Source organism: Scyliorhinus torazame, chromosome 30 (assembly GCF_047496885.1).
Source record: "Scyliorhinus torazame isolate Kashiwa2021f chromosome 30, sScyTor2.1, whole genome shotgun sequence".
Lineage (NCBI taxonomy): Eukaryota > Metazoa > Chordata > Chondrichthyes > Carcharhiniformes > Scyliorhinidae > Scyliorhinus > Scyliorhinus torazame.
The window spans coordinates 18,110,892-18,136,307 of record NC_092736.1 but is presented as its reverse complement, the minus strand read 5'-3'; the positions used below and the strand labels follow the sequence as shown (position 1 = coordinate 18,136,307).

At 47.3% G+C, this 25,416-nt stretch overlaps 1 protein-coding gene across 1 annotated transcript in view; it reads right to left on the bottom strand.

Moving 5' to 3' along the window:
- The window catches only part of LOC140404407 (lysyl oxidase homolog 1-like), an 88,195-nt gene that overhangs the window by 32,218 nt on the left and 30,561 nt on the right, over nt 1-25,416 (bottom strand). Inside the window, exons 2-3 of the mRNA XM_072492902.1 lie at nt 23,090-23,198; nt 17,318-17,455 (exon numbers count right to left, since the gene is read on the bottom strand). Of these exons, the coding sequence (XP_072349003.1) occupies nt 17,318-17,455; nt 23,090-23,198 (247 nt within the window). The remainder of the gene's footprint in view (nt 1-17,317; nt 17,456-23,089; nt 23,199-25,416) is intronic.

The window sequence follows — 25,416 nt, the reverse complement described above, 5'->3', positions numbered from 1 at the left end:
GTGTTTGTGTGGGTTTCGCCCCCACAACCCAAAGATGTGCAGAGTAGGTGGATTGGCCACGCTAAATTGCTCCTTAATTGGAGAAAATGAATTGGGTACAGAATTAAGGAAAAAAAGGAGTCAAACACATGACCAGACAAGGTCAGCGTGGCAGGTATCCTTCCTTAAAAGTTCATTAGAGAACCAGTTGGGTTTTACAACAATTGATGGTCCGTTTTGACATCACCAACATTGAGACTAGTTTTCACTTCCATACTTTTATTAATTAATTGAATTCAAATTCCACCAGCTGCCGTGATGGGGTTTGAACCTGTGTCTGCGGAGCATTTGCCCAGTGCAGTGGCATTAGCACAACACCATCATCTCCTCGCTAAATGTGCTGTATAAATAGAGAACAAAGAAAAGTACAGAAAAGGAACAGGCCATTCGGGCCCCAAAAGCCTGTGCCAATCATGCTGCCCATCCAACCTAAAAACTTCTTTACTTCCGGGGTCCGTAGTCCCATCCTATTCATGCATTTGTCAAGACGCCCCTTAAACACACTATCGTGCCTGCTTCCACCATCTCCTCCGCAGCAAGTTCCAGGCACCCACTACCCTCTGTGTAAAAAACGTACCTCACACATCTCTTCTAAACTTTGCCCCTCGCACCTTAAACCTGTGTCCCCTAGTAATTGACCCCTCTACCCTGGGAAAAAGCTTCCGATTGTGCACTCTGTCCATGCCGCTCATAATTTTGTAGACCTCGATCAGGTCGCTCCTCCACCTCCGTCGTTCCAGTGAGAACAGACCACGTTTCTCCAACCTCTCCTCATAGCTAATGCCCTCCATACCAGGCAACATCCTGGTAAACCTCTTCTGTCCCCTCTCCAAAGCTTCCACATCCTTCTGGTAGTGTGGCGACCAGAATTGAACAGAATATTCCAAGTGCCAGTATTTTCTTCATGCCATTCCGGTTTGCTTAGACAGTAACATATCGTATGGAATTTGCTAATTGGCATCAGATTAGCACTTGGAAAATAGAGCCCAAAATTCCCTTTGCAATTCGAGCTGAGTCATTTTACTGGGATTTCAATCTGGAACGAAGTCAGTTTAACAATGACCATTCCCGAAATGAAAAGTATTCCATTCCCGGCCTCCCTCCCCTTAATAAACACAAACATTTAATAGTAATGTATATTTTTAAAGAAAATACACAAGTCTCCAACTCCAAAGAATAATAAAAGATGGCTGTATATCACGGTACCACAATTCCAAGGCAAAATAAAGATGATTGAATGGTTCTCATGTACTGTAATTGACTGGGATTGATTTTCTGTGCATAATTTGGCATAGATTACTATCTTCAACTCACCGTATTTTTCTGGAGCTACAAGCCTCATTTTATCGGGAGACTTTGCTGTAGTTTTGGTCATGAGTTCGATTTGCTGTAGTTCAAAGAGGCTCTTTTTTAAATAGACTCTGCTGGCTCAGTAAATAAATGGATTCCTGAAGTGCTGTACTTGGTTCTGTTGTATAAATTGACTATGTTGCTGTTGATCCTGTCACAGGCCCACCTTGCCGGCTGTCATTCGACAGAAGCTTGGGATCAAAGAGATGACAAGTGGTGACGAGCGCAAGAGATAAGCAATTTAGGGATGAGAGTAACGCCATGAGCAAGCACAAAGCAGTTCATCATCTGGCCTTCAATCGAGTGGGAAAAAGTTCCTAACAAGAGGCCACTTTGTAAATGCAGCCTTTTTTTTCATTGTTCCGGAGTTCTTTGAAGAATGGAGATCAGTGGTTAATGAATGACAACAAAAAGGAAAACGTGTTTCATTCTCAGGCAGAATAATGGCTGGCGGGGTGTGGAATGTTGCAAAAAGCATGTCGCATGCCAGAGCAAGCTAGACAATGCATCCTTGACGGGGGAATGGGGGTGGTTGGCGACCGATTTGAGTTTGATCAAAAGACTTGTGTTATCCAGCCCACTTGTGTGTTCGATTATAACAAACACATGGAGGATGCGGGTAGGAATGTTTAGCTTGGAAGACATCATCACTTGGCACGCATCGTGTTGAAAGCCCAAAAGGAACTTTTCTTCCACTTCAGTAACACGATGACTCATGAAGGAGTCGATCGTGCACAAGATGTTTTCCTCGAGGAGGGTGACTCAGTACCAGTTCCATATGAAGCTGGCAAGTGAACTAGAGTCCGGCTGCCAACGTATCCCACCTCGTAATGATCTCATAATAATCTACCGTCACAAATTAGCCAGTACCATGGTTTTGAAGAAAGCGTTTCGGGGGGTGCCTTTCAAGAGAAGGGTGAAATGGTGAGGGATCCGCACAGAAAGGGGTGGAGAGAAACGGCGATGGTTGGAGGAAGGATCGAGAACCAGTTTGAGGCGGGACGGCCTGAGAGTCAGAGGTGGGTTGAGGAAAGACACTTTACACAGTGAATGGTTAGGATCTAGAATGTGCTGCCCAAGAGTGTGCAGTGGAGGAAAATGGAGTGGAGGCCATCAAAAGAATCAAATATGTATCTGAAGAGCTATGGGGAAAAGGCGGGAGAGTGGGCCTAGGTGAGTTGCGCTTGCAGAGGGCCAGCACCAACACAGCGGGATGAATGGCCTCCCTCTGTGCTGTAACCATTCTCTGGCCTGGATTTTTCAGACCCTTCCCGCTGGCGGGATCGTCCGGACCAGCTGAAGGCGGTCCCCCCCAACCCCACCACCCGCGGAGGCGGGACGGAGAGCCACGCAAAACGGCATAGGCTTCGCGGGACCGGAAGATCGTGTCGGCAGCCAATGGCGATCCGCCTCCTTTGCTGGAAAACACAGCGGGGGGGGGGGGGGGGGGTGGAGTGTAAAATCCCACATGATTCTCTGATTGATTTTTTTTAAGGTAACACTGCCTTGCACCAGCCAGAGGCTGCACATGATGTGATATTGCTTCTTGCAATACCTGCCCCCACTCTAATTGCTGAGAGGCAGTTATGTCAGTCACCTGAAGCCTGCTTAGTGGCACAAGGGTGTACATTGTATTTTTCTGCTGAAGCTTAAGTAGTGAGTCACCCTGGTTAGCTGAGTTCTGTATAAAAGACAGACAGAAAGCGCACTCAGTAAGCTTTGCGCAGGTGAAGGAGACACATCCTGAGTGGGAATTTGAACTTGGTAATTTGGTGCAGTGAGGTAATTCGGTGCAGAGTGGGAGAAGGTGCTTTTTCCCTACTGTTTTGTTCTCTTTCTTCTGGCCTGTAACTGTTAATGTGCAGGGAGAGAACCAGAGAGCATCCTGGGAAGGTAAGTGATTTTTATTTGTATTACCTTTTCAAATTGGGGGGGGGGAGGTGCGACTGTAAGTGACATCACAGTACAGCTGTGACCTGATTGGCTGGTTGGGAATCTGTTAAATTTGAAAAAAAATAATATTGCAAAAAAAAAATCTAATTGATTAACTAGATAGTGGAGTAACTAAACCCGAGGGCAGAGATCGGTATTTAGCATTTAATTTTACAGTAAAAATCATCTAGCGTCAGGGCCATATAGTTAATTGTAACTCAATCTAACAATAATTCAAGTTTTTATTTTAAATTAATTAATTAGTGTTTAAATGTAACTCAGCGGGGTGCTCCAACTGTGAGATGTGGCAGATCTGTGACGCTTCCAGCGTTCTGGTCGACTACATCTGCAGCAAGTGTAACCAATGGCAGCTCCTCACAGACCACGTGGTTCAGTTGGAGCAGCAATTGGATGCACTTCGGAGCATGCAGGTGATGGAGAGCGTCATAGATAGGAGTTATAGAGATGTGGTCACACCCAAGATGCAGGCAGAGAGATGGGTGACCACCAGAAGGGGCAGGCAATCAGTGCAGGAATCCCCTGTGGTTGTCGCCCTCTCGAACAGGTATGCCGCTTTGGTTACTGTTGGGGAGAATAGCAGCAGCCAGAGCAGTGGCACCACGGTTGGCTCTGATGTTCAGCAGGGAAGGTCAAAGCACAGTAGAGCAATAGTCATAGGGGACTCGGGGGCACAAGATAGGCATTTCTGTGGACGTGAATGAAACTCCAGGATGGTATGTTGCCTCCTGGTGCCAGGATCCAGGATGTCTCCGAACGGGTAGCAGGCATCCTGAAAGGGGAGGGCAAACAGGCAGAGGTCGTTGTACATATTGGTACTAACAACATCAGCAGGAAGGGGCATGAGATCCTGTAGCAGGACATCAGGGAGCTAGGCAGAAAGTTAAAAGACAGGACCTCTAGGGTTTCAATCTCAGGATTACTCCCTGTACCACGTGCCAGTGAGGCTAGAAATAGGAAGCTAGAGCAGCTAAACACGTGGCTGGTGAAGGACGGAGGATTTCCGTCATCTGGACCACTGGGAGCTCTTCCGGGGCAGGTGTGACCTGTATAAGAAAGACGGGTTGCATCTAAACTGGAGAGGCATAAATATCCTGGCCTCGAGGTTTACTAGTGTCACACGGGAGGGTATAAACTAGTATGGCAGGGGGGTGGGTACCAGAGCAATAGGTCAGAAGGTGAAAAAATTGAGGGAGAACTAGGGAATAGGGCCAGTATGGCTCTGAGGAAGAGCAGACAGGGAGATATTGCTGAAAACAGCAGGACTGGTGGCCTGAAGTGCATATGTTTTAATGCAAGAAGTATAACAGGTAAGGCAGAGCTTGATTAGTACTTGGAACTATGATGCTGTTGCCAGTACAGAGACCTGGTTGAGGGAAGGACAGGATTGGCAGCTAAACGTTCCAGGATTTAGATGTTTCAGGTGGGATAGAGGGGGGTGTAAAAGGGGTGGTAGAGTTGCGCTACTGGTTCGGGAGAATATCACAGCTGTACTACGGGAGGACACCTCAGAGGGCAGTGAGGCTATATAGGTAGAGATCAGGAATAAGAAGGGTGCAGTCACAATATTGGGGGTTTATTACAGGCCACCCAACAGCCAGCGGGAGATAGAGGAGCAAATAGGTAGACAGATTTTGGAAAGGAGTAAAAGCAACAGGGTTGTTGTGATGGGAGACTTTAACTTCCCCAATGTTGACTGGGTCTCACTTAGTGCTAGGGGCTTGGATGGGGCAGAGTTTGTAAGGAGCATCCAGGAGGGCTTCTTAAAACAATATGTAGATAGTCCAACTAGGGAAGGGGCTGTACTGGACCTGGTATTGGGGAATGAGCCCGGCCAGGTGGTAGAAGTTTCAGTGGGGGAGCATTTCGGGAACAGTGACCACATTTCAGTAAGTTTTGAAGTGCTGGTGGACAAGGATAAAAGTGGTCCTAGGGATAATGTGCTAAATTGGGGGAAGGCTAATTATAACAATATTAGGCAGGAACTGAAGAACCTAGATTGGGGGCGGATGTTTGAGGGCAAATCAACATCTGACATGTGGGAGGCTTTCAAATGTCAGTTGAAAGGAATTCAGGACCGGCATGTTCCTGTGCAGAAGAAGGATAAATACGGCAAATTTCGGGAACCTTGGATAACGAGAGATATTGTAGGCCTCGTCAAAAAGAAAAAGGAGGCATTTGTCAGGGCCAGAAGGCTGGGAACAGACAAAGCCTGTGTGCAATATAAGGAAAGAAGGAAGGAACTTAAGCAAGGAGTCAGGAGGGCTAAAAGGCATCACGAAAAGTCATTGGCAAATAGGGCTAAAGAAAATCCCAAGGCTTTTTACACGTACATAAAAAGCAAGAGGGTAGCCAGGGAAAGGGTGGGCCCACTGAAGGACAGGCGAGGGAATCTATGTGTGGAGTCAGAGGAAATGGGTGAGGTACTAAATGAATACTTTGCATCAGTATTCACTAAAGAGAAGGAATTGGTGGATGTTGAGTCTGGAGAAGGGTGTGTAGATAGCCTGGGTCACATTGAGATCCAAAAAGATGAGGTGTTGGGCTTCTTGAAAAATATTAAGGTAGATAAGGCCCCAGGGCCTGATGGGATCTACCCCAGAATACCGAAGGATGCTAGAGAGGAAATTGCTGAGGCCTTGACAGAAATCTTTGGATCCTCACTGTCTTCAGGTGATGTCCCAGAGGACTGGAGAATAGCCAATGTTGTTCCTTTGTTTAAGAAGGGTAGCAAGGATAATCCAGGGAACTACAGGCCGGTGAGCCTTACGTCAGTGGTAGGGAAATTACGAGAGAGAATTCTTCGAAACAGGATCTATTCCCATTTGGAAGCAAATTGATGTGTTAGTGAGAGGCACCGGGGTTTTGTGAAGGGGACGTCGTGTCTCACTAACTGGATAGAGTTTTTCGAGGAGGTCACAAAGATGATTGATGCAGGTAGGGCAGTGGATGTTGTCTATATGGACTTCAGTAAGGCCTTTGACAAGGTGCCTCATGGCAGACTAGTACAAAAGTGAAGTCACACGGGATCAGGGGTGAGCTGGCAAGATGGATACAGAACTGGCTAGGTCATAGAGGGCAGAGAGTAGCAATGGAAAGGTGATTGGTGGGCTGTGACTAGTGGTGTTCCGCAGGGATCAGTGCTGGGACCTTTGCTGTTCGTAGTATATGTGAATGATTTGGAGGAAAATGTAACTGGTCTGATTAGTAAGTTTGCAGACGACACAAAGGTTGGTGAAATTGCGGATAGCGATGAGGACTGTCAGAGGATACAGCAGGATTTAGATAGTCTGGAGACTTGGGCGGAGAGATGGCAGATGGAGTTTAATTCGGACAAATGTGAGGTAATGCATTTTGGAAAGTCTAATGCAGGTAAGGAATATACAGTGAATGGTAGAAGCCTCAAGAGTATTGACAGTCAGAGAGATCTAGGTGTACAGGTCCACAGGTCACTGAAAGGGGCAACACAGGTGGAGAAGGTAGTCAAGAAGGCATATGGCATGCTTGCCTTCATTGGCCGGGGCATTGAGTATAAAAATTGGCAAGTCATGTTGCAGCTGTATAGAACCTTAGTTAGGTCACACTTGGAGTATAGTGTTCAATTCTGGTCGCCACACTACCAGAAGTATGTGGAGGCTTTAGAGAGGGTGCAGAAGAGATTTACCAGAATGTTGCCTGGTATGGAGGGCATTAGCTATGAGGAGCGGTTGAATAAACTCGGTTTGTTCTCACTGGAACGACGGTGGTTGAGCGGCGACCTGATAGAGGTATACAAAATTATGAGGGGCATAGACAGAGTGGGTAGTCAGAAGCTTTTTCCCAGGGTAGAGGGGTCAATTACTAGGGGGCATAGGTTTAAGGTGCGAGGGGCAAGGTTGAGAGGAGATGTACGAGGCAAGTTTTTTTACACAGAGGGTAGTGGGTGCCTGGAACTCGCTGCCGGAGGAGGTGCTGGAAGCAGGGACGATAGTGACATTTAAGGGGCATCTTGATAAATACATGAATAGGATGGGAATAGAGGGATACAGACCGAGGAAGTGTAGAAGATTTTAGTTTAGACGGGCAGCATGGTCGGCAAAGACTTGGTGGGCCGAAGGGCCTGTTCCTGTGCTGTACTTTTCTTTGTTCTTTGAATAGGCTGCACTTTAGAGAGTTACGAGTTTGGGAGAGGGTCTAATTCTTTCAAAAAGCCAACGTGGTTACGGTGAGTCTCCTTCAGCCCTATAAGATTCTGAATTATGAAAAGTAATGGGGGGGGGGGGGATCATTTTATTCCATCTTTGTTTATTCTCTGCATGATTTGACATTGAATTCAACATTCCAATTATTCCCACATACTTTATACTCCAGCATCAGCCTGGCTCAGTTCGTCACACTCGTTGAGTACGAGTCAGAAGGTTCCAATTTTAAGTCACACACTGCAGAATTAAGCACAGTGATCTAGGCTGAAGCACACAGTGCAGTACTGAGGGAGGGCTGCTCTGTCGCAGGTGCTGCCCCCCTTCGACAGGGCCTTAAACCAAGGCAAAGTTTGTGCTCCCAGGTGGATGCAAAAGATTGGCTGGCTCTGTTGTGATGAAGAGCATGGTAGGATATCCCTGGTGTCCTGGCCAAGATTTATCCCTTAATCAACATCACAAAAGAACAGATTGTCTGGTCACTTCTAACATTGCTAATTTGTGGCAACTTCCTTCGTGCAAATTGGCTGCAGTGTTTCCTATGGTACAGCAGTGATAGCACTTCAGAAGTACTTAACTGGCTGTCTCGGAATCATAAAAAGCACGATACAAATGCACATCTTTTTCTCCCCTGGTTTACACTCTGCGTGTCTCAGTAAACATGAATCAATCTGCCTGTCCTGTTCACACACCCTGGTTCGCACTCTGCCCGGCTCAGTGAGCATTATTCAATCTGCTTGCCCTGCTCGCACACTGCCACAGATACCCTAGACAGGATTCCACACCGAGACGCACCAGGAAATGCAAATTGCCACTCAAAAGTCTTGTGGGCAGCTTTAAGCTGAATGACCAGCAAGCGTCATCCCTCCACATTGACCACAAAACCCAGGTCACTGACAGAGAGAGAGAGAGGCAGCTTTCAGAGTGGGACCAGAGAGGATTTTACAGCTGGGAAAAGGGAAACTTGGCAAAGGGGAGATAAATTCAGCTCACAAGAAATGTTATCTGTAAATTCTGTGCTTTGAAAATATGGGGGCGATTCTCCGATATGGAGGCCGTCGCGTTTCACGCCGGCGCGACCAGGGCCCGGACACAACCTATTCTGGCCCCCAGCGTCCTTACGCGGCACCAAAAGGGCGCCGCGCCAACCCGCGCCTGCGCAGTTGGGGCAGCCCAATCCTTCACATGCGCACTTGGGCCACCCCATCCTGTGCATGCGCGGGGAACATCTTACACACGCCGGCCCCTCACCAACATGGCGCCGGTGTTCTGGCGCCGCGCGCGGAAGGATGTAGGCCCGGGGGGGGGGGGGGGCGAAAAGAGGCCGGCCCACCGATCAGTGGGCCCCGATCGCGGGCCAGACCCCATCGGAGGCCACCCCGGCGAAGGAGCCCCACTCCCTCCCCCACAGGCCGCCCCCCCCCAGCGTTCCCGCAGAGTTCCCGCCGGCAGCGACCAGGGGTGAACGGCGCCGGCGGGATCCTGTCGTGTCGTAGCGCCGCTCGGCCCATCCGGCCGGTGAATCGCCAGGCTGCCAGGTTCGATTCCCGGCTTGGCCCACTGTCTGTGTGGAGTCTGCACATCCTCCCCGTGTGTGCGTGGGTTTCCTCCGGGTGCTCCGGTTTCCTCCCACAAGTCCCGAAAGACGTGCTTGTTAGGTAATTTGGACATTCTGAATTCTCCCTCTGTGTACCCGAACAGGCGCCGGAGTGAGGCGAATAGGGGCTTTTCACAGTAACTTCATTGCAGCGTTAATTGCAAGCCAACTTGTGACAAGAAAGATGACATCACCTCCGGACATCACACAGGCTGCCATCAGGTCACAACAGGGGGCGTCTAGCTCGGCCATTTGCTGGTCATTCAGCCAGGCCTCCCTCTGTATCTCAGAAGACCTGGGGCTGGATTCTCCGCTGTCGGGATTCTCCGTTGCGCCGGCAGCGCATCCACGTCCGGGGATTTCCTGACGGCGTGGGACTGCCCACAATGGGAAATCCCACTGGCCGGCTGGCGGGACGGAGAATCCCGCTACGGACAGGGGCACACCGCACCAGAAAAATGGGAATTCTGCCCCAGGAAGAGGACCCATGTTTTACTATTGCCTGAAGATTGAACAGGAACATTAAAACACAATGCCCAGGTAAATTGCATACCAAAATGTACGTTTTCTTTTTAATTAATCATCTTGTGATGTGAGCACGCTGGCGTGGCCAGCACTTATTGGGTGAATGAACTGGGCCATTTCAGAGGGCAGTGAAGAGTCAGTCCCTTTGCTGTGGAATCTGGAGTCACATGTGGGCCAAACCAGGTAAGGATGGCAGATTTCCCTCACCCTCAGGATGCAGACCATGAAGGGATGAAGGGAGGGTACCCGGTCTGGAAAAAAGGCCACTGAAGGCGCCTTTTCCCCTTTCCCATGCAAGGCCTGAGCAGGAGAACTTCCTCCCCACTCCTGAACTACTGCTCAAAATGGAGGCTTGGTGACACTCAAGTGGTCATTAATGAATCACTTAAGGACCTCAATTGGGGCTAGGATGAGCAGGCAGGCCTTGCCCTTCCCACCGTAATATATCGGGCAGGTCGGGGCAGGCGGTGGGGGTGATGGGAAGGCCATCGGGGGAATTCTCCGCCGTCTGGCTCCATTTTATAAATTAAACCGACTGTAACTAATTTTTAAATACAGTAATCTAACCAAACCAGTCTGTCAAATACTCAAGGACGCTTGGCTTCGTGAAGAAGTAAACACTCATTTGGTTTATTCACCTTGACAGGTAACAGAACGTTCTTGCATTTGATTAGCTCGGCTTTGTCTACTTTATCTGGATTCCGCTTTCATGTATATAGTTCCATCAATATTTACATATTTAAACAAAAAAAAACAGAATGCCCCAAATTCTGGAATAAGGAGTTGAGGAAAGGTCCTCCACTGACCCAACGGCACTTCATACGCATCTCGACAACAAGGACTCGTCCGTCAGGCTCCTATTCATTGACTACAGCTCCGCCTTCAACACCATAAACCCAGCCAAGCTCAAGTCAAAACTGCAGAACCTAGGACTTGGTTCTTCCTCAGCAACTGGATTCTCGACTTCCTGACCCATAGACCACAATCAGTAAGAATAAACAACAACACCCCCTCCATGATAGCCCTCAATACCAGGGCCTCACAAGGCTCCGTATTTAGCCCCCTACTGTACTCCCTATACACGCAAAATTTGGCTCCAACTCCATTTACAAATTTGCTGATGACACGGCCGTAGTGGGTCGGATCTCAAACAAGGATGAGTCAAAGTACATGAGGGAGATAGAGAAGCTATTGGCATGGTGCAATGACAACAATCTCTCCCTCAACGCCAGCAAAACTAAGGAGCTAGTCACTGACTTCAGGAAGCAAAGTATCGTACACACCCCTGTCTCCATCAATGGGGCCGAGGTGGAGATGGTTGACAGCTTCAAATTCCTGGGTTTGCACATCACCAACAATCTGTCCTGGTCCACCCACATCAAGGCTATGACCAAGAAAGCACAACAGCGCCCATACTTCCTCATGTCCACTCAAATCTTACCAATTTTTTACAGACACATCATAGAAACCATCCTATCTGGCCGCATCTCAGTCTGGAGTGGCAACTGCTCGGCCCAAGACCGTAAGAAACTACAGAGAGTCGTGAACACAGCCCAGTCCATCACGCAAACTCGCCTCCGTCCATTGACTCTATCTTCAGCTCTGAAGAGCCGGATTGGTCATGCGGACTCGAAAAGTTAACTCCGTTTTTCTCTCTCTCTCTCTCCACAGATGCTGCCAGACCTGCCGAGGATTATCCAACATTTTCCGTTTTTATTTCCGACTACCCGTTACAATTCGTGATCTACAGGTACCAGCGTGAAGAAAAGGTTCAAAATCCACAATCAATCGCTATTTATGGTAGCAGGTACGTCAGCGAACACATGCTGGCTCCGATTTCCAATTTTGATGTTTGAGTAGTTATGTGACCGACTCTAATTTATTCTCTTCTTTTCAACAGTTAACAATTCACTTCCACAATTGTCTTTTGCTTCTTTTTCCCCTTTCGCTGTCACGACATCTGATCAGGAGGCAAATAAAGCTTCACGGCCGACTTGCACAAGCTTGAAGATCGTTTATCCACTCTGGTACAATCAGGCCTTTGTGGTCACAAACCTCGGACTCGTTTGTTAGGAATATTTTGCATAGTTTACAAGATTGCTGTTGTGCAATAGTGGTCAGTCGGCAACCTTCAGCCAAGGGGGATTAAAGGAAGCAGGACGTAACATTGAAAACTGTGCGGCATCAATTCACCCCCATGGTGCCTGTCCTGGCTGAATAAGAGCGAACCAGGCTTACTCCAACCTTCTAGCTCCTGACCCAGGGCCAACCTTCCCTCTAATTTCCCGATGCTGTGCGTGGTCTCTTTAAGATTGCTTTGCAGCCCCACATCTTAAAGGAGCCACTTCCGGCGCACGGTCTGTTCATTACCTGCTCCAGGCCTACCTGTGCCGCTTAGGGGAAACTTTTTTCTCAGCAATCTACAGCTTTCGTCCTCAATAAATCGAGGGAGGACCAGCTCTTGGTGACTGGAAATTACCTCTCAAAATGGACTATTAAGCATAGGTTAACCTGCTAGGTAATCATAGAGAAAGGTACTTTTATATCTGTCACACATTTATCTGGGAATTAGTGGAGATTGCTTGAAAAATCAAAGAACAGGACAACTTTCCCTCGGGATAACTAATCGTGGTGATAAATATAGAAGAGGTTTGTACTGTGGATCACTGCCAATCTGAAACAGAGCCACAAATCCCTAAACTCATTTCCAATCAATCTCCAAAACGAGGAGAAGTCTATTAGGTTTGGATTTTCACAGTGAAGTCCTGCCCCCATTCTGATAGATCCTGGGCTGGATTCTCCACTGGCGGGATGCTCCATTTTGCCGGCAGCCAGGGGGTTTCCTGATAGCGTGGGACTGCCCCACAATGGGCAGCCCCATTGACCAGCCGGCGTAATGGAGTATCCCGCCGGCGGGGTGAAACAGAAATGTGGCGGGGCGGAGAATCCAGGCCCCTATGTTGACCAGCATAGGGAAGGGGGTAGGGTGTGGCTCACACAGGCCCCAATTTCACTGTAACAAAGACCTTAACCCACAGTGCGGGAATCACAACCTTTATTCAAAAAAAAAAGAGTTGACATAGATGCTCGAGGGGCAGATAAGGTCTGTGGTATAGTCATGACGTGAAGTTATTTAAATCCCCAGCCCTTTAAAGTTTAAAAAAATTTTAAATGTCTACCTGTGTTAGTGAGAGTTGAAAAAACTCTTCTAGCAGTTAGCTGGTTGCTGACATTTCCCCATGGACTATCATTGAGAGTTTTTGGCTGTTTTCCCCAAGTTATAATCATCTCAGCGTGGGGAACCTTACATCACAGTTTGATTAGCATCTCAAAGAGGTTATTATACAATTAGCTGTATTTGATGTGGAGGTGTGTTTGGTTTGATAAGGGATTCAACACTTGAGGAGATTTAAATGGTTCAAATAGCATTTCAAGAATGGGACTGTTTAATATAGTGAAGGTTGCAATATGTATTTAAATCTTCATTGTATTTCATCTCAGGGTGGGTGGGGGGTTGATGAGGTGCAACGCAGAACAAGGCCAGCAGCACGGGTTCAATTCCCGTACCGGCCTCCCCTAACAGGCGCCGGAATGTGGTGACTAGGGGCTTTTCACAGTAACTTCATTGAAGCCTCCTTGTGACAATAAGAGATTATTATTATTATTATTATTAATAATAATAAAAATTTCCTAACTCATGCTATCCAACGCTGGGGCAAAAATCCAGGCTTTAGTCTGAGTTTAATAGGAATCAGAATCCCAGAAGTGAAGGGATATTGCTGCAACAAAATTATTCCCACTCATTTAAGGCGAGGCGGGGAAATATAATTTTTTTAAAATGGGTCGCACCCACCCTTGATGCCGCAGGATCTTTTCAACTTGCCAACATCGAGGTTAAACTTAGCAAGGTCATGATACTGCAGGTTGGATTGAGCCCCACTTCATGTTCACAGCGTCACAGGCCAGTTACTGCATCTGGATGCAATTAAGCTCCTGGCACAATGAAGCCAATGGGCCTGTCCCACTTTGACAATTTAGAGACAAACCCAAGGTTGGCCGCAATCTACCTTCATGAAGTAATCGTGTGAAACTTTAGTATCCTGGCACTCCATTGGTTGAATAATTGGTCTTGGGAGGGCAAGCAGAGGCCAAGTTTCCACATGCGCCTGACTTCCAGGACTATTAAAACGATTCCAAAAGACAGGGGGAACAATTAAGTAAAGTGGTTAAGTTCAACAGAAAATATAACGAAGGGAATAAATCGTTGGTTAGGCCTCAGCTGAGAAACTGCCCTTGCCGGTGACTTCTTGTCACAGGTTTACACGACAGAGCACCAACGTAACATTCCCACAAACTACCGAAACCAATCATGGAATCATAGAATTTACAGTGCAGAAGGAGGCCATTCGGCCCATCGAGTCTGCACCAGCTCTTGGAAAGAGCATCCTACCCAAGCCCACACCTCCACCCCCGCAACCCCACCCCACCTTTTTGGACACTAAGGGCAATTTAGCATGGCCTAACCTGCACATCTTTGGAGACTGTGGGTGGAAACCGGAGCACCCGGAGCAAACCAACGCAGGCACAGGGAGAACGTGCAAACTCCACACGGGGCAGTCGCCCGAAGCCGGAATTGAACCCGGGTCCCTGGCGCCGTGAGGCAGCAGTGCTGACCACTGTGCCGTCCCATGCCATCTTGGATCTTCCTTGTGCACAGTTTCCAGGTGAATCGTCTCACATTACCTCTTTTTTAAAACACTCCCCTCCTCTTCCCATCACTGTTCAAAACAAGGTTCGTCTGAAGAGCGGCTTTCTGGAGCACTCACTCCTCTGTCTGTCTGGCTGTCCCTGTGAGGATGTACTTTATTTTTTGAGGGTTGTCCATCTGAGCTCTTTCATTTCAAATGTTCTTAATTGAACCTCATCTTGATGGTTCAGCAGTCACAGCCGTACATTGTCACATGTGCTGTACAGAGGAATATTTCACCAAACCCTTGCTGGGTGATTTTCTTCAGTAAGAGCACCCTTCCAAAAGATTAAAGAACTAATGACACTTAATAAGTATTGTAGTCAATCTACAAGAGTTTTAGTAATATGCTCATTGGTGACAGAATGCGAAGCTATTCAAACATTTACAAAAGAAAAACCAAGATTGATGCTTAATCCAGTCATCGAATCATAGGACATCATATGATCTAAAGTTGCAAATCTATATCTGAACTGTGTTGCATGCTATACAATCGATTCTGTGCCATTTTTACATTAGGTTATCCATAGAAATATGTAGTATTTGAATATGAATTAATATCATTGTACAAATAGTGTCTAGTAATACAGAACTGAAATCAAGACATTTTGTCCAAGTTTTTTTGCTTGCACTCACCAGGACAAACGCAGGACTAACAATGTCAAACAAAGAACAAAGAACAAAGAAATGTACAGCACAGGAACAGGCCCTTCGGCCCTCCAAGCTCGTGCCGACCATGCTGCCCGACTAAACTACAATCTTCTACACTTCCTGGGTCCGTATCCCTCTATTCCCATCCTATTCATGTATTTGTCAAGATGCCCCTTAAATGTCACTATCGTCCCTGCTTCCACCACCTCCTCCGATAGCGAGTTCCAGGCACCCACTACCCTCTGCGTAAAAAACTTGCCTCGTACATCTACTCTAAACCTTGCCCCTCTCACCTTAAACCTATGCCCCCTAGTAATTGACCCCTCTACCCCAGGGAAAAACCTCTGACTATCCACTCTGTCTATGCCCCTCATAATTTTATAGACGTCTATCAGGTCGCCCCTCAACCTCCTTCGTTCCAGTGAGAACAAACAGAGTTTATTCAACCGCTCCTCATAGCTAATGCCCTCCATACCAGGCAACGTTCTGGTAAATCTTTTCTGCACCCTCTCTAAAGCCTCCACATCCTTCTGGTAGTGTGGCGACCAGAATTGAACACTATACTCCAAATGTGGCCTAACTAAGGTTCTATACAGCTGCAACATGACTTGCCAATTCTTATACTCAATGCCCCGGCCAATGAAGGCAAGCATGCCGTATGCCTTCTTGACTACCTTCTCCACCTGTGTTGCCCCTTTCAGTGACCTGTGGACTTGTACTCCTAGATCTCTTTGACTTTCAATACTCTTGAGGGTTCTACCAGGGGAATGTCAGGGGAAACAGCAATTTTATATTGTATAAGAGGGTGCTGATTGGCTGGCAAACGGACTCTGATTGGTAGAGGCATTGCCATGGAGAATGCACCAGTTGATGGTGACTGACAGTTAACTGTCACGCATTGGTTGAAATTTAAACCAGGCAGCTGGAGTCTGATTGGCCAAAGCATTGCCCAGCGGAATGAACCAGCTTTGTACTAAAGATGATATTTGCAGAGGGGTAAGGGCAGAAAGGTGATGATTGGATAGATACCTTTCAGTTTCTTGACACACAAACAATTGAATGTTAAACATGCAACATACACGCACTAAAATACTGGCAACCACCGCTCTGTACAGCAGAACTGACCTCAAGTTTGATTCCTCTTCCTTGATAAAAAGGTTTATGAAGGAGAGTAAAGGATTAAAGGGCAGCACGGTAGCACAGTGGTTAGCACAATTGCTTCACAACTCCAGGGTCCCTGGTTCGATTCCCGGCTTGGGTCACTGTCTGTGTGGAGTCTGCACGTTCTCCCCGTGTCTGCGTGGGTTTCCTCCGGGTGCTCCGGCTTCCTCCCACAGTCCAAAGATGTGCGGGTTAGGTGGATTGGCCATGCTAAATTTCCCTTAGTGTCCAAAAAGGTTAAGTGGGTTACGGGGATAGGGTGGAGGCGTGGGCTTGAGTAGGGCACTCTTTCCAAGGGCCGGTGCAGACTCGATGGGCCGAATGGCCTCCTTCTGCACTGTAAATTCTGTGATTCTGTGACTAATTCGGTTTATTTATTTTTATGTTCAGATGGCACTGCTCAAAATGCCTCTCGTGCAAAGTACAGTCTCTTTGCTGTTCCTTCATCTAACTATTCAAGAATCTACTTCATCGTTGTTTGGATCAAGCAAAAGAGAATTACAGCTTGCTGCACACTCGGGTAGAAATATGGACCGTAATACTGACTATCCATTGACTTCAATCATGCTAATAACACAAGAAGCCAATTCAGTGTTGTTTAGTACTGTCGCCCAATGATTTACCCAAAATGTGAAGGCTTTGAAAGACTGACATATATTCACTACTTGGCACAAACCTCCTAGATACAGCTTCAAGCACACCCCAGGGTGCAATATTCATGCACTGTATGCAAATGAAATGTGAAATGGAAACCAATAGGCAATGAATCTGAAACAAACACAATCAGAAAAAAAATTCCTCAATAAATATTAATGACTGCAATTTAACTATGAAAGGCACATCAATTGCCATTATTTAATCCACTTTACAATCGCTATCTTAACCTTTTCACTTGACATTTCAAATGAGCTGTAATCTTTCCAACAAAGTTCTCAAGTCATTTTCATTATGCAGAAATAATTACTGCTGTGTAGGCGTAATTTTATCTTAATTGAATCCCTGGGCCAATACGTGCTTACATATGATTTGTGCAAATGAAGATTCTTAATTTGCCCCTTTGCTCCAAAGGGTTGGTGAATTCCTGACACCCCCGCACAATGCCGTTCCCGGCGGACTTACTGGTGACAGCTGTGCCACTCCCAAGTGTGTCGTGGTCTGTTCGGGAGGAAGTCAGCCACCCCTTGGTTCTTCACCCTCTGGGGGAACCGCAGCAGGACCCTGATGTCGTAATCCGAGGCGTCAGATGTATAAGCAGAGCTGAAGGAGACAAAATAAATTTAGTCTGAGCCCGTGCAGAGAGAATGCATCACGGAGCCGTGTACAAACTCCGCACCAATATAATTCAGAAACTACACAACAGGGCAGCACGGTGGCTATCACTGCTGCCACACAGTATGGTAGCACAGTGGTTAGCACAGTTGCTTCACAGCTCCAGGGTCCCAGGTTCGATTCCCGGCTTGGGTCACTGCCTGTACAGAGTCTGCACGTTCTACCCGCGTCTGCGTGGGTTTCCTCCGGGTGCTCCGGTTTCCTCCCACAGTCCAAAGATATGCAGGTTAGGTGGATTGGCCATGATAAACTGCCCTTAGTGTCCCAAAAAGGTTAGGTGGGGGTTACGGGGATAGGGTGGAGGTGTGGGCCCTTTCCAAAGGTCGGTGCAGACTCAACGGGCCAAATGGCCTCCTTCTGCACTGCAAATTCTATGTCTATGGCACACGGCGTCAAGGTCCCAGGTTCGACCCCGACCCCAGGTCACTGTCCGTGTGGAGTTTGCACATTCTCCCCGTCTCTGCGTGGGTCTCACCCCCACAACCCAAAAAGACGTGCCGGGTAGGCGGATTGGCCACGTTAAACTTTGCCTTAATTGGGAAAAAAATTGGGCACTTTACATTTTAAAAAAATTAACGACACAACAACTGTACACGGCAAGAGGGAACCTCTCCCTCAAATTGACAACGTGCATTTCTTCACTGTTTAAAGATGTTGGGAAAACCTCTAAATTAATCGAATTTCCTGCATTAAAATAGCAACTCCACTTTCATAGTATTTCATTAATCGTAAAACCCTTTGCCATATCCTCGTTTGTGGATGGTGATATGTCACTGCAACCCTTTATTTTAAAAAAAACGTTTTTCATGGCCACTGGACACTTTACACCCCCATAAATAATTTTGCGGTGCAGTCCCTGTCACGATGTAGAAAAGTGATAAGACAATTTGCACACAGCAAACGCTGTGGTACAGAGTGGGCAAATCTGTTTTTTGCGATGGTGACCGAGTGATAAATGTTTGCCGGGACAACGGGGAAAACTCACCTGCTCATCTTTAAAATGGTGCCACGGGGATATTTTCCAACCACCTGAGCAGTCAAGCAAGGCCTCCGTTTAAAATCACGGGCAGGATTCCCCGGTCGTGTCCACCCCAAGGCTGGATGTTCCCACCCAAGCTCAATGGACCTTCATATGGCCCAGCAAATTTCCCATTCCACCCGCAACCGTTCCCGTGGTGGGCGGCACTGGAAAGGTTACTCCCACATATGAAAGATGGCTGCACTTCCGCCATTGCAGCACTCCCTCAGTATTGCACTGGAACGTTAGCCTTGATTTCAGTGTCCAAGCTGCTGAGGGGACTTGAACCCAGAGCCTTGCAATAGAGTCAAGAGTGTAATAGACTGAGCTCAGTGTTTTGTCATGCTCTTGTCGTAGCATAAGCTGCTTCCTTGATGTGCACTTTGACAAAGGAAGGTTCAGACTTGGAGATAGCTTTAACACGTTTATTAAACTATTAACAATTTTCCAACTTGGATTTGACGCTACTGTCAATCCTGCTATAGCTACTCAGACTGACGAACCAGTCTGCTACAATCCACGTGGTGGGAGTGATGCTCAATCAACCCTGTGTCTGCACTCACTGAGTGTCTCCACTGGAAAGAGACTGAGCATGTGTGATGTGTCCTTTTATATGGGTTGGTGTAATGCCCTCCTGTGGTAGTGTCAGCTCTGTGTGTATCGTGACTGCCCATTGGTCGTGTCCTATCTTACTGATCTATTGGTTGACTGCCTGTGTGTCATGTCTCTGGTGCTCCCTCTAGTGTCTAGCTAGGTGTAGTGTATGTACATTAACCCTTTGTGTACTTAATGATGTATATCACCACACTCAGCTAAGAAAAACAAAACATTTTAAATTAAGATTCTCTGACATGAGTATAATTTTCCCTTTTGTTAATAAAGCCATAGAGGTCTACAGCACAGAATAGGCCCTTCAGCCCACTGCATTTGCGCCAGTGAAAAACAACACTTTTCTATTCTAATCCCATTTTCCAGCCCTTGATCCATAAGCCTTGTATACCTCGGCATCTCAAATGCACATCTAAATACTTCTTAAATGTTATGAGGGTCTCTGCCTCCACCACCCTTTTCAGGCAGCGAGTTCCAGACTCCCACCCCTCTCTGGGCGAAAAGGTTTTTTTTTATTTTTTTTTTTTATTTTTTTTTTTAAATACAGCACAGAACAGGCCCTTCGGCCCACGATGTTGTGCCGAACCTTTGTCCTAGATTAATCATAGATTATCATTGAATTTACAATTTTCCTCACATCCCCTCTAAACCTCCTGCCCCTTACCTTAAATCTGTGCCCCCTGGTCATTGACCTCCTCCACCATGGGGGAAAATTTCATCCTGCCTACTCAATCTATGCCCCACATACTTTTGTACATCTCAATCATGTACCCCCCTCAGTCTCCTCTGCTCCAAGGAAAACAACCCTAGTCTATCCATCGCTAAAACTCTCCAGCCCAGGCAAGATCCTGGTGAATCTCCTCTGCACCCTTTCCAGTGCTATCACATCCCTCCTGTAATGTGGATTCCAGAACGGCACACAATACTCCAGCTGTCATCTAACCAGCGTTTTATACAGTTCCAGCGCAACCTCCCTGCTCTTAAACTCTATGCCTCGGCTAATAAAGGCAAGTGTGCAATTGGTTGATGTTAACATTCAGGTCCTCAAGGTCGAGGGTCGCCGAGAAAATAAATAGTAAGTAACTAGCCCATAATCTACAAAAGGTTCAGAGGAAAGGGTGCAGAGGAGATTTACCAGAATGTTGCCTGTTATGGAGGGAAGTTCTTATGAGGGAAGGCTGAGGGACTTGAGGCTGTTTTCGTTAGAGAGAAGAAGGTTAAGAGGTGACTTAATTGAGGCATACAAGATGATCAGAGGATTGGATAGGGTGGACAGTGAGAGCCTTTTTCCTCGGATGGTGATGGCTAGCACGAGGGGACATAGCTTTAAATTGAGGGGAGATAGATATAGGACAGATGTCAGAGGTAGGTTCTTTACTCAGAGAGTAGTAAGGGCGTGGAATGCCCTGCCTGCAACAGTAGTGGACTCGCCAACACTAAGGGCATTCAAATGGTCATTGGATAGACATATGGGCAATAAGGGAATAGTGTAGATGGGCTTTAGAGTGGTTTCACAGGTTGGCGCAACTTCGAGGGCCGAAGGGCCTGTACTGCGCTGTAATTTTCTATGTTCTATGTAATATGAGGGACAGGTCCACTCCAGCATGGAGTATAGCATTTCAAATTGCCTCTTTTGTTTCTGATTGGTGCCACTTTTACAGTCGTGGAAAGTCTTTTTCATAGCATTTACAATGCAGAAGGAGGCCATTCGGCCCATTGAGTCTGCACCGGCTCTTTGAAAGAGCACCCTACCCAAGCCCACACCTGCACCCTATCCCCATAACCCAGTAACCCGACCCAACACTAAGGGCAATTTTGGACACTAAGGGGCAATTTAGCATGGCCAATCCACCTAACCTGCACAGCTTTGGACTGTGGGAGGAAACAGGAGCACCGGAAGAAACCCACGCACACACGGGGAGAATGTGCAGACTCCGCACAGACAGTGACCCAAGCTGGGAATCGAACCTGGGACCCTGGAGCTGTGAAGCAATTGTGCTAACCACCGTGCTGTCCCACGGGTCTGGTGTAGTCGTTCTTTTTTAAAACAAAATAAATGTTCAATAAATTAAATAAAGATGGGGGGGGGGGGGGGGGGGGGAAGAGAGACACCCACTGGTGAGGCACTGTTACTAAAACAAATCGGCAAAAGGAAACTTAACTAACTAAATCAAAATACCATTCCCAGGGGTGGTGATGCACTGCGGCTCCTGCTGCTCCCACCAGTCAGGTAAGTCTTTCTTTATATAAAGTGTTCAAGTTAATTAATCAATCAATGCCCTTCACCTCTACATCCTTATACTAAACCGGGTGCGTAGCCTCAAAATAAGGGGGAACAGATTTAGGACTGGGTTGAGGAGGAACTTCTTCATCCAAAAGGTCGTGAATCTGTGGAATTCCCTGCCCAGTGAAGCAGTGGGAAGCTACCCTGTTGACTGTTTTTAAAGCGAAGGTAGATCGATGTTTGAACAGTAAAGGAATAGCAGGTTACGGTGAGTGGGCGGGCTAAGTGGAGCCGAGTACACAAAAAGATCAGCCAAGGTCTTGTTGAATGGAAATTAAAAAATGAAAATCGTTTATTGTCACAAGTAGGCTTCAAATGAAGTTACTGTGAAAAGCCCCTAGTCGCCACATTCCGGCGCCTGTTCGGGGAGGCTGGTACGGGAATTGAACCGCGCTGCTAGCTTGCCTTGGTCTGCTTTAAAAGCCCACGATTTAGCCCTGTGCTAAACCATGGCGGCGCAGACTCGAGGGACCAGATGGCCTACTCCTGTTCCTAGTTCTTACACCAACCATTCAACTCTCAAATATTATGAGATCTACCAGGAGAAATTTTGTACACCCACTGAGCTGCTTACTAACTTTTGTAACTGGACTCTGTATCCGAGAGGGACAATTTCAGAATTTTTTCTTTCCTTCGGGATTTGGGCATTCCCACTCAAGGGCTACTCTGTTCCAGGGGCAGTCTTTCAGTTGAGACATTAAACCGGGCCCCATCCGCCTGCTTAGGTAGATAAAAATGATCCCATGGCACTATTTCGAAGACAAGTATGGGAGTTATCCCCAGTGTCCTAATCAAAAGTTATCCCTCAATACATCACAAAAATAGATTGTGTGGTCATTGACATACTGCTCTTGGTGGGAGTTTACTGTGCGCAAATTGGCTGTCACATTTCCTACATTACAACATTGGGCAGCATGGTAGCACAAGTGGATAACACTGTGGCTTCACAGAGCCAGGGTCCCAGGTTCAATTCCCCGCTGGGTCGCTGTCTTTGCGGAGTCTGCACGTTCTCCCCGTGTCTGCGTGGGTTTCCTCCGGGTGCTCCGGTTTCCTCCCACAGCCCAAAGACGTGCAGGTTAGGTGGATTGGCCATGCTAATTGCCCTAATTGACCAAAAAGATTAGGAGGGGTTATTGGGTTACGGGGATAGGGCAGAAGTGAGGGCTTAAGTGGGTCGGTGCAGACTCGATGGGTCACATGTCCTCCTTCTGCACTGTATGTTCTGTGTTCTATTGACAGTATCTCATTGACTGTAAAGCTCTTCGAGATGTCCAGTGGTCACGAAAACTACCATATCAATGCAGGTTTGTTTTCACTGTTTAAAGGGACAGGTTTCGTGGGATGAAATCAGATCGATAAATTGATTGAAATTCCATTTTGTAATTAGCATTTGTCCAAATTCCTGATTGACTGGAGTGCACCAGGAAGAGGAGAAGAACTCCAATCCATTGCAAACTCCACGAGTAGACCTTTGTATTTTTTCTTAACCGAGAGAGTTTGATCTAAATCGCAAGCGGCGGCAAATCGAGACGACCTCCGACGGCCTGTGGGAAAAAAAATCTCCTGGGTTTGCCGACACAGATCTCCTCACTTCGGGAAGCACGCAGGAATCTGTAGGTGGGTGCAAGGGGCCCAGAATGTGGCTACATACCTCGCCAGGCACTTCTCTTCTGCCGCACATCTTAAGGAATACAAGTGGGACCTGTGCACGTAGGTGGAGGCTTGCACATAATACGGGTCTGGCACCAGGTCAGGCAAACCTACATTTTAAAAAAGAAAAATGGAAGGAAAGGGGAAATAAAAAGAGAAAAAGGTCATGAATATCTGAAAAGCAACTGAAAGGGTTTTCAACCTGGGGCCCCCAGCCAAAAGAGGATCGGTGTCCAATTTCTATCCTATCAAGATGTTATTTGCGTTTTCTACTAATGAAATGAATGCTTTCTCTATACACCAGTGCACAGTTACCCTTTCAGGTAGCAAGCCCTTTCTGAAGATAGGAACAGGAGGTCCTCAAGAATGTGTCAATATTGACACAGAGTCCTAGGATTGCGCCAAACTACGAGCGAAGGAAAACCCACTCGGACTGTGCCAATGTATGCTGGAAGGGGCGAATCCTCAAAAACGTGCCAGTATATACAAAGGGGGTCCAGGGGAATGTGTCAACATATGTGGGATTTCCCCAAGAATGGGCCAAACTCTGCAGGGTCGAACCCAGAAATGTGCCAAAATGCTGGGGCGGAGGGGATGCATCTCCAAAATATGCCAACATCTATACTGGAGAATCTTTACTGCGGCCGAGGGAAGAAAATTTCGCCAGCTGAGACACTGATCTACTACTCCAGATATTTTGGCATTGCTTATTTTCATAACCTACAAGGAGAAAATGAGTACTGACACTATGCTGGTGCTGGCGAAAGAATCACTTCTATTAACTTCTGATTACCTGTATACTTCAACCACCCTCATCCGGCCACCCGTTACACCATTCAAAAACCACCTTCACTTTCCTTCTCACAACTGCGCCGTCTTTAAATTCTTCACATCTTGCATCACCCCCTAAGTTACGGTCGTATATTGGCGGCACGGTACCACAGTGGTTAGCACTGTTACTTCACAGCTCCAGGGTCCCAGGTTCAATTCCCGACTTGGGTCACTGTCCGTGCCGAGTCTGCACGTTCTCCCCGTGTCTGCGTGGGTTTCCTTCCACAGTCCAAAGATGTGCAGGTTAGGTGGATTGGCGGTGCTAAATTGCCCTTAGTGTCCAAAATAAAAAAAGGTTAGGTGGGGTTACGGGGTTAGGGTGGAGGCGGGGGCTTAAGTTGGCTGCTCTTTCCAAGGGCCGGTGCAGACTCTATGGGCTGAATGGCCTCCTTCTGCACTTTAAATTCTATGTTCAATAACTGGGTCCTCAGGTTACCAGTCCAGTGACATTACCACTCTGCTGGCATCTCCTCTTAAACCCCTCTCCCAATCTAACTTTGGCATGTTAATGATCCTCATCAATAGTTGGATGTAGTTAATGTATCTAAAAGTGTGGTCACCTCACTATAGAAAGGAATAATAATAATAATAGCTTGTCACAAGTAGGCTTCAATTAAGTTACTGTGAAAAGCCCCTACTCGTCGCCACATTCCAGCGCTTGTTCGGGGAGGCCGGTACGGGAATTGAACCCACGCTGCTGGCACTGCGCTAAACCAGCCCCTAGGAACGCATTGTGCAGAGGAGATTCACCAGGATGTCGCCTGGGCCACCAAGAGAGACTGCATTGGCTGTGGTTGTTTTCCGTGGAGCAGAGGTGGCTGAGGGGGGGGGGGGAACCAGATTGAGGTGTAGAAAATTATGAGGGACGTAGATGGGGTGAACAGGAAGGTACTTTTCCCCTTGGAGAGGTTAATAGCCAGGGGGCACAGATTTATGGTAAGGGGCAGGAGGTCTAGAGGCGATGTGAGGAAAACCTTTGTCACCGGGAGGGCGATTGGAATCGGAAACTCGCTGCCTGAAAATGGTGGTAGAAGCGGGAACCCTCACACCTTTTAAGAAGCATTTAGATGAGCACTTGAAATGCCCTTGCATACACGTGCTGGAAAATGGGATTAGAATAGTCAGGTGCTTGATGGTAGGTGTGGACGTGTTGGACCGTCGGGCCTCTTTCCATGCTGTAAAACTCTATGATTCATATAACGTCAGCGTGGGGGGTTCAAAGGCCTGCACTAATAGTCCACAGACACGAGTTCAAATCCCACCTCAGAAGCTGGGGGATTTCAAACCCAATTCATTGATAAATCGGATATAAAACCCAAGTCTCATTAACAATCATGAGGCGGATTGCCATAAATAGCCCATCTGTTTCACGAATGTCCTTCAGTGGAAGGAAATCTGCCGTCCTTACCCTGGTCTGGCCTACACATGACTCCAGATCCACAGCAATGTGGTTTTAACTGACCTTCCGCAGTGGCCTAGCCAGCCACTCAGTTGTAG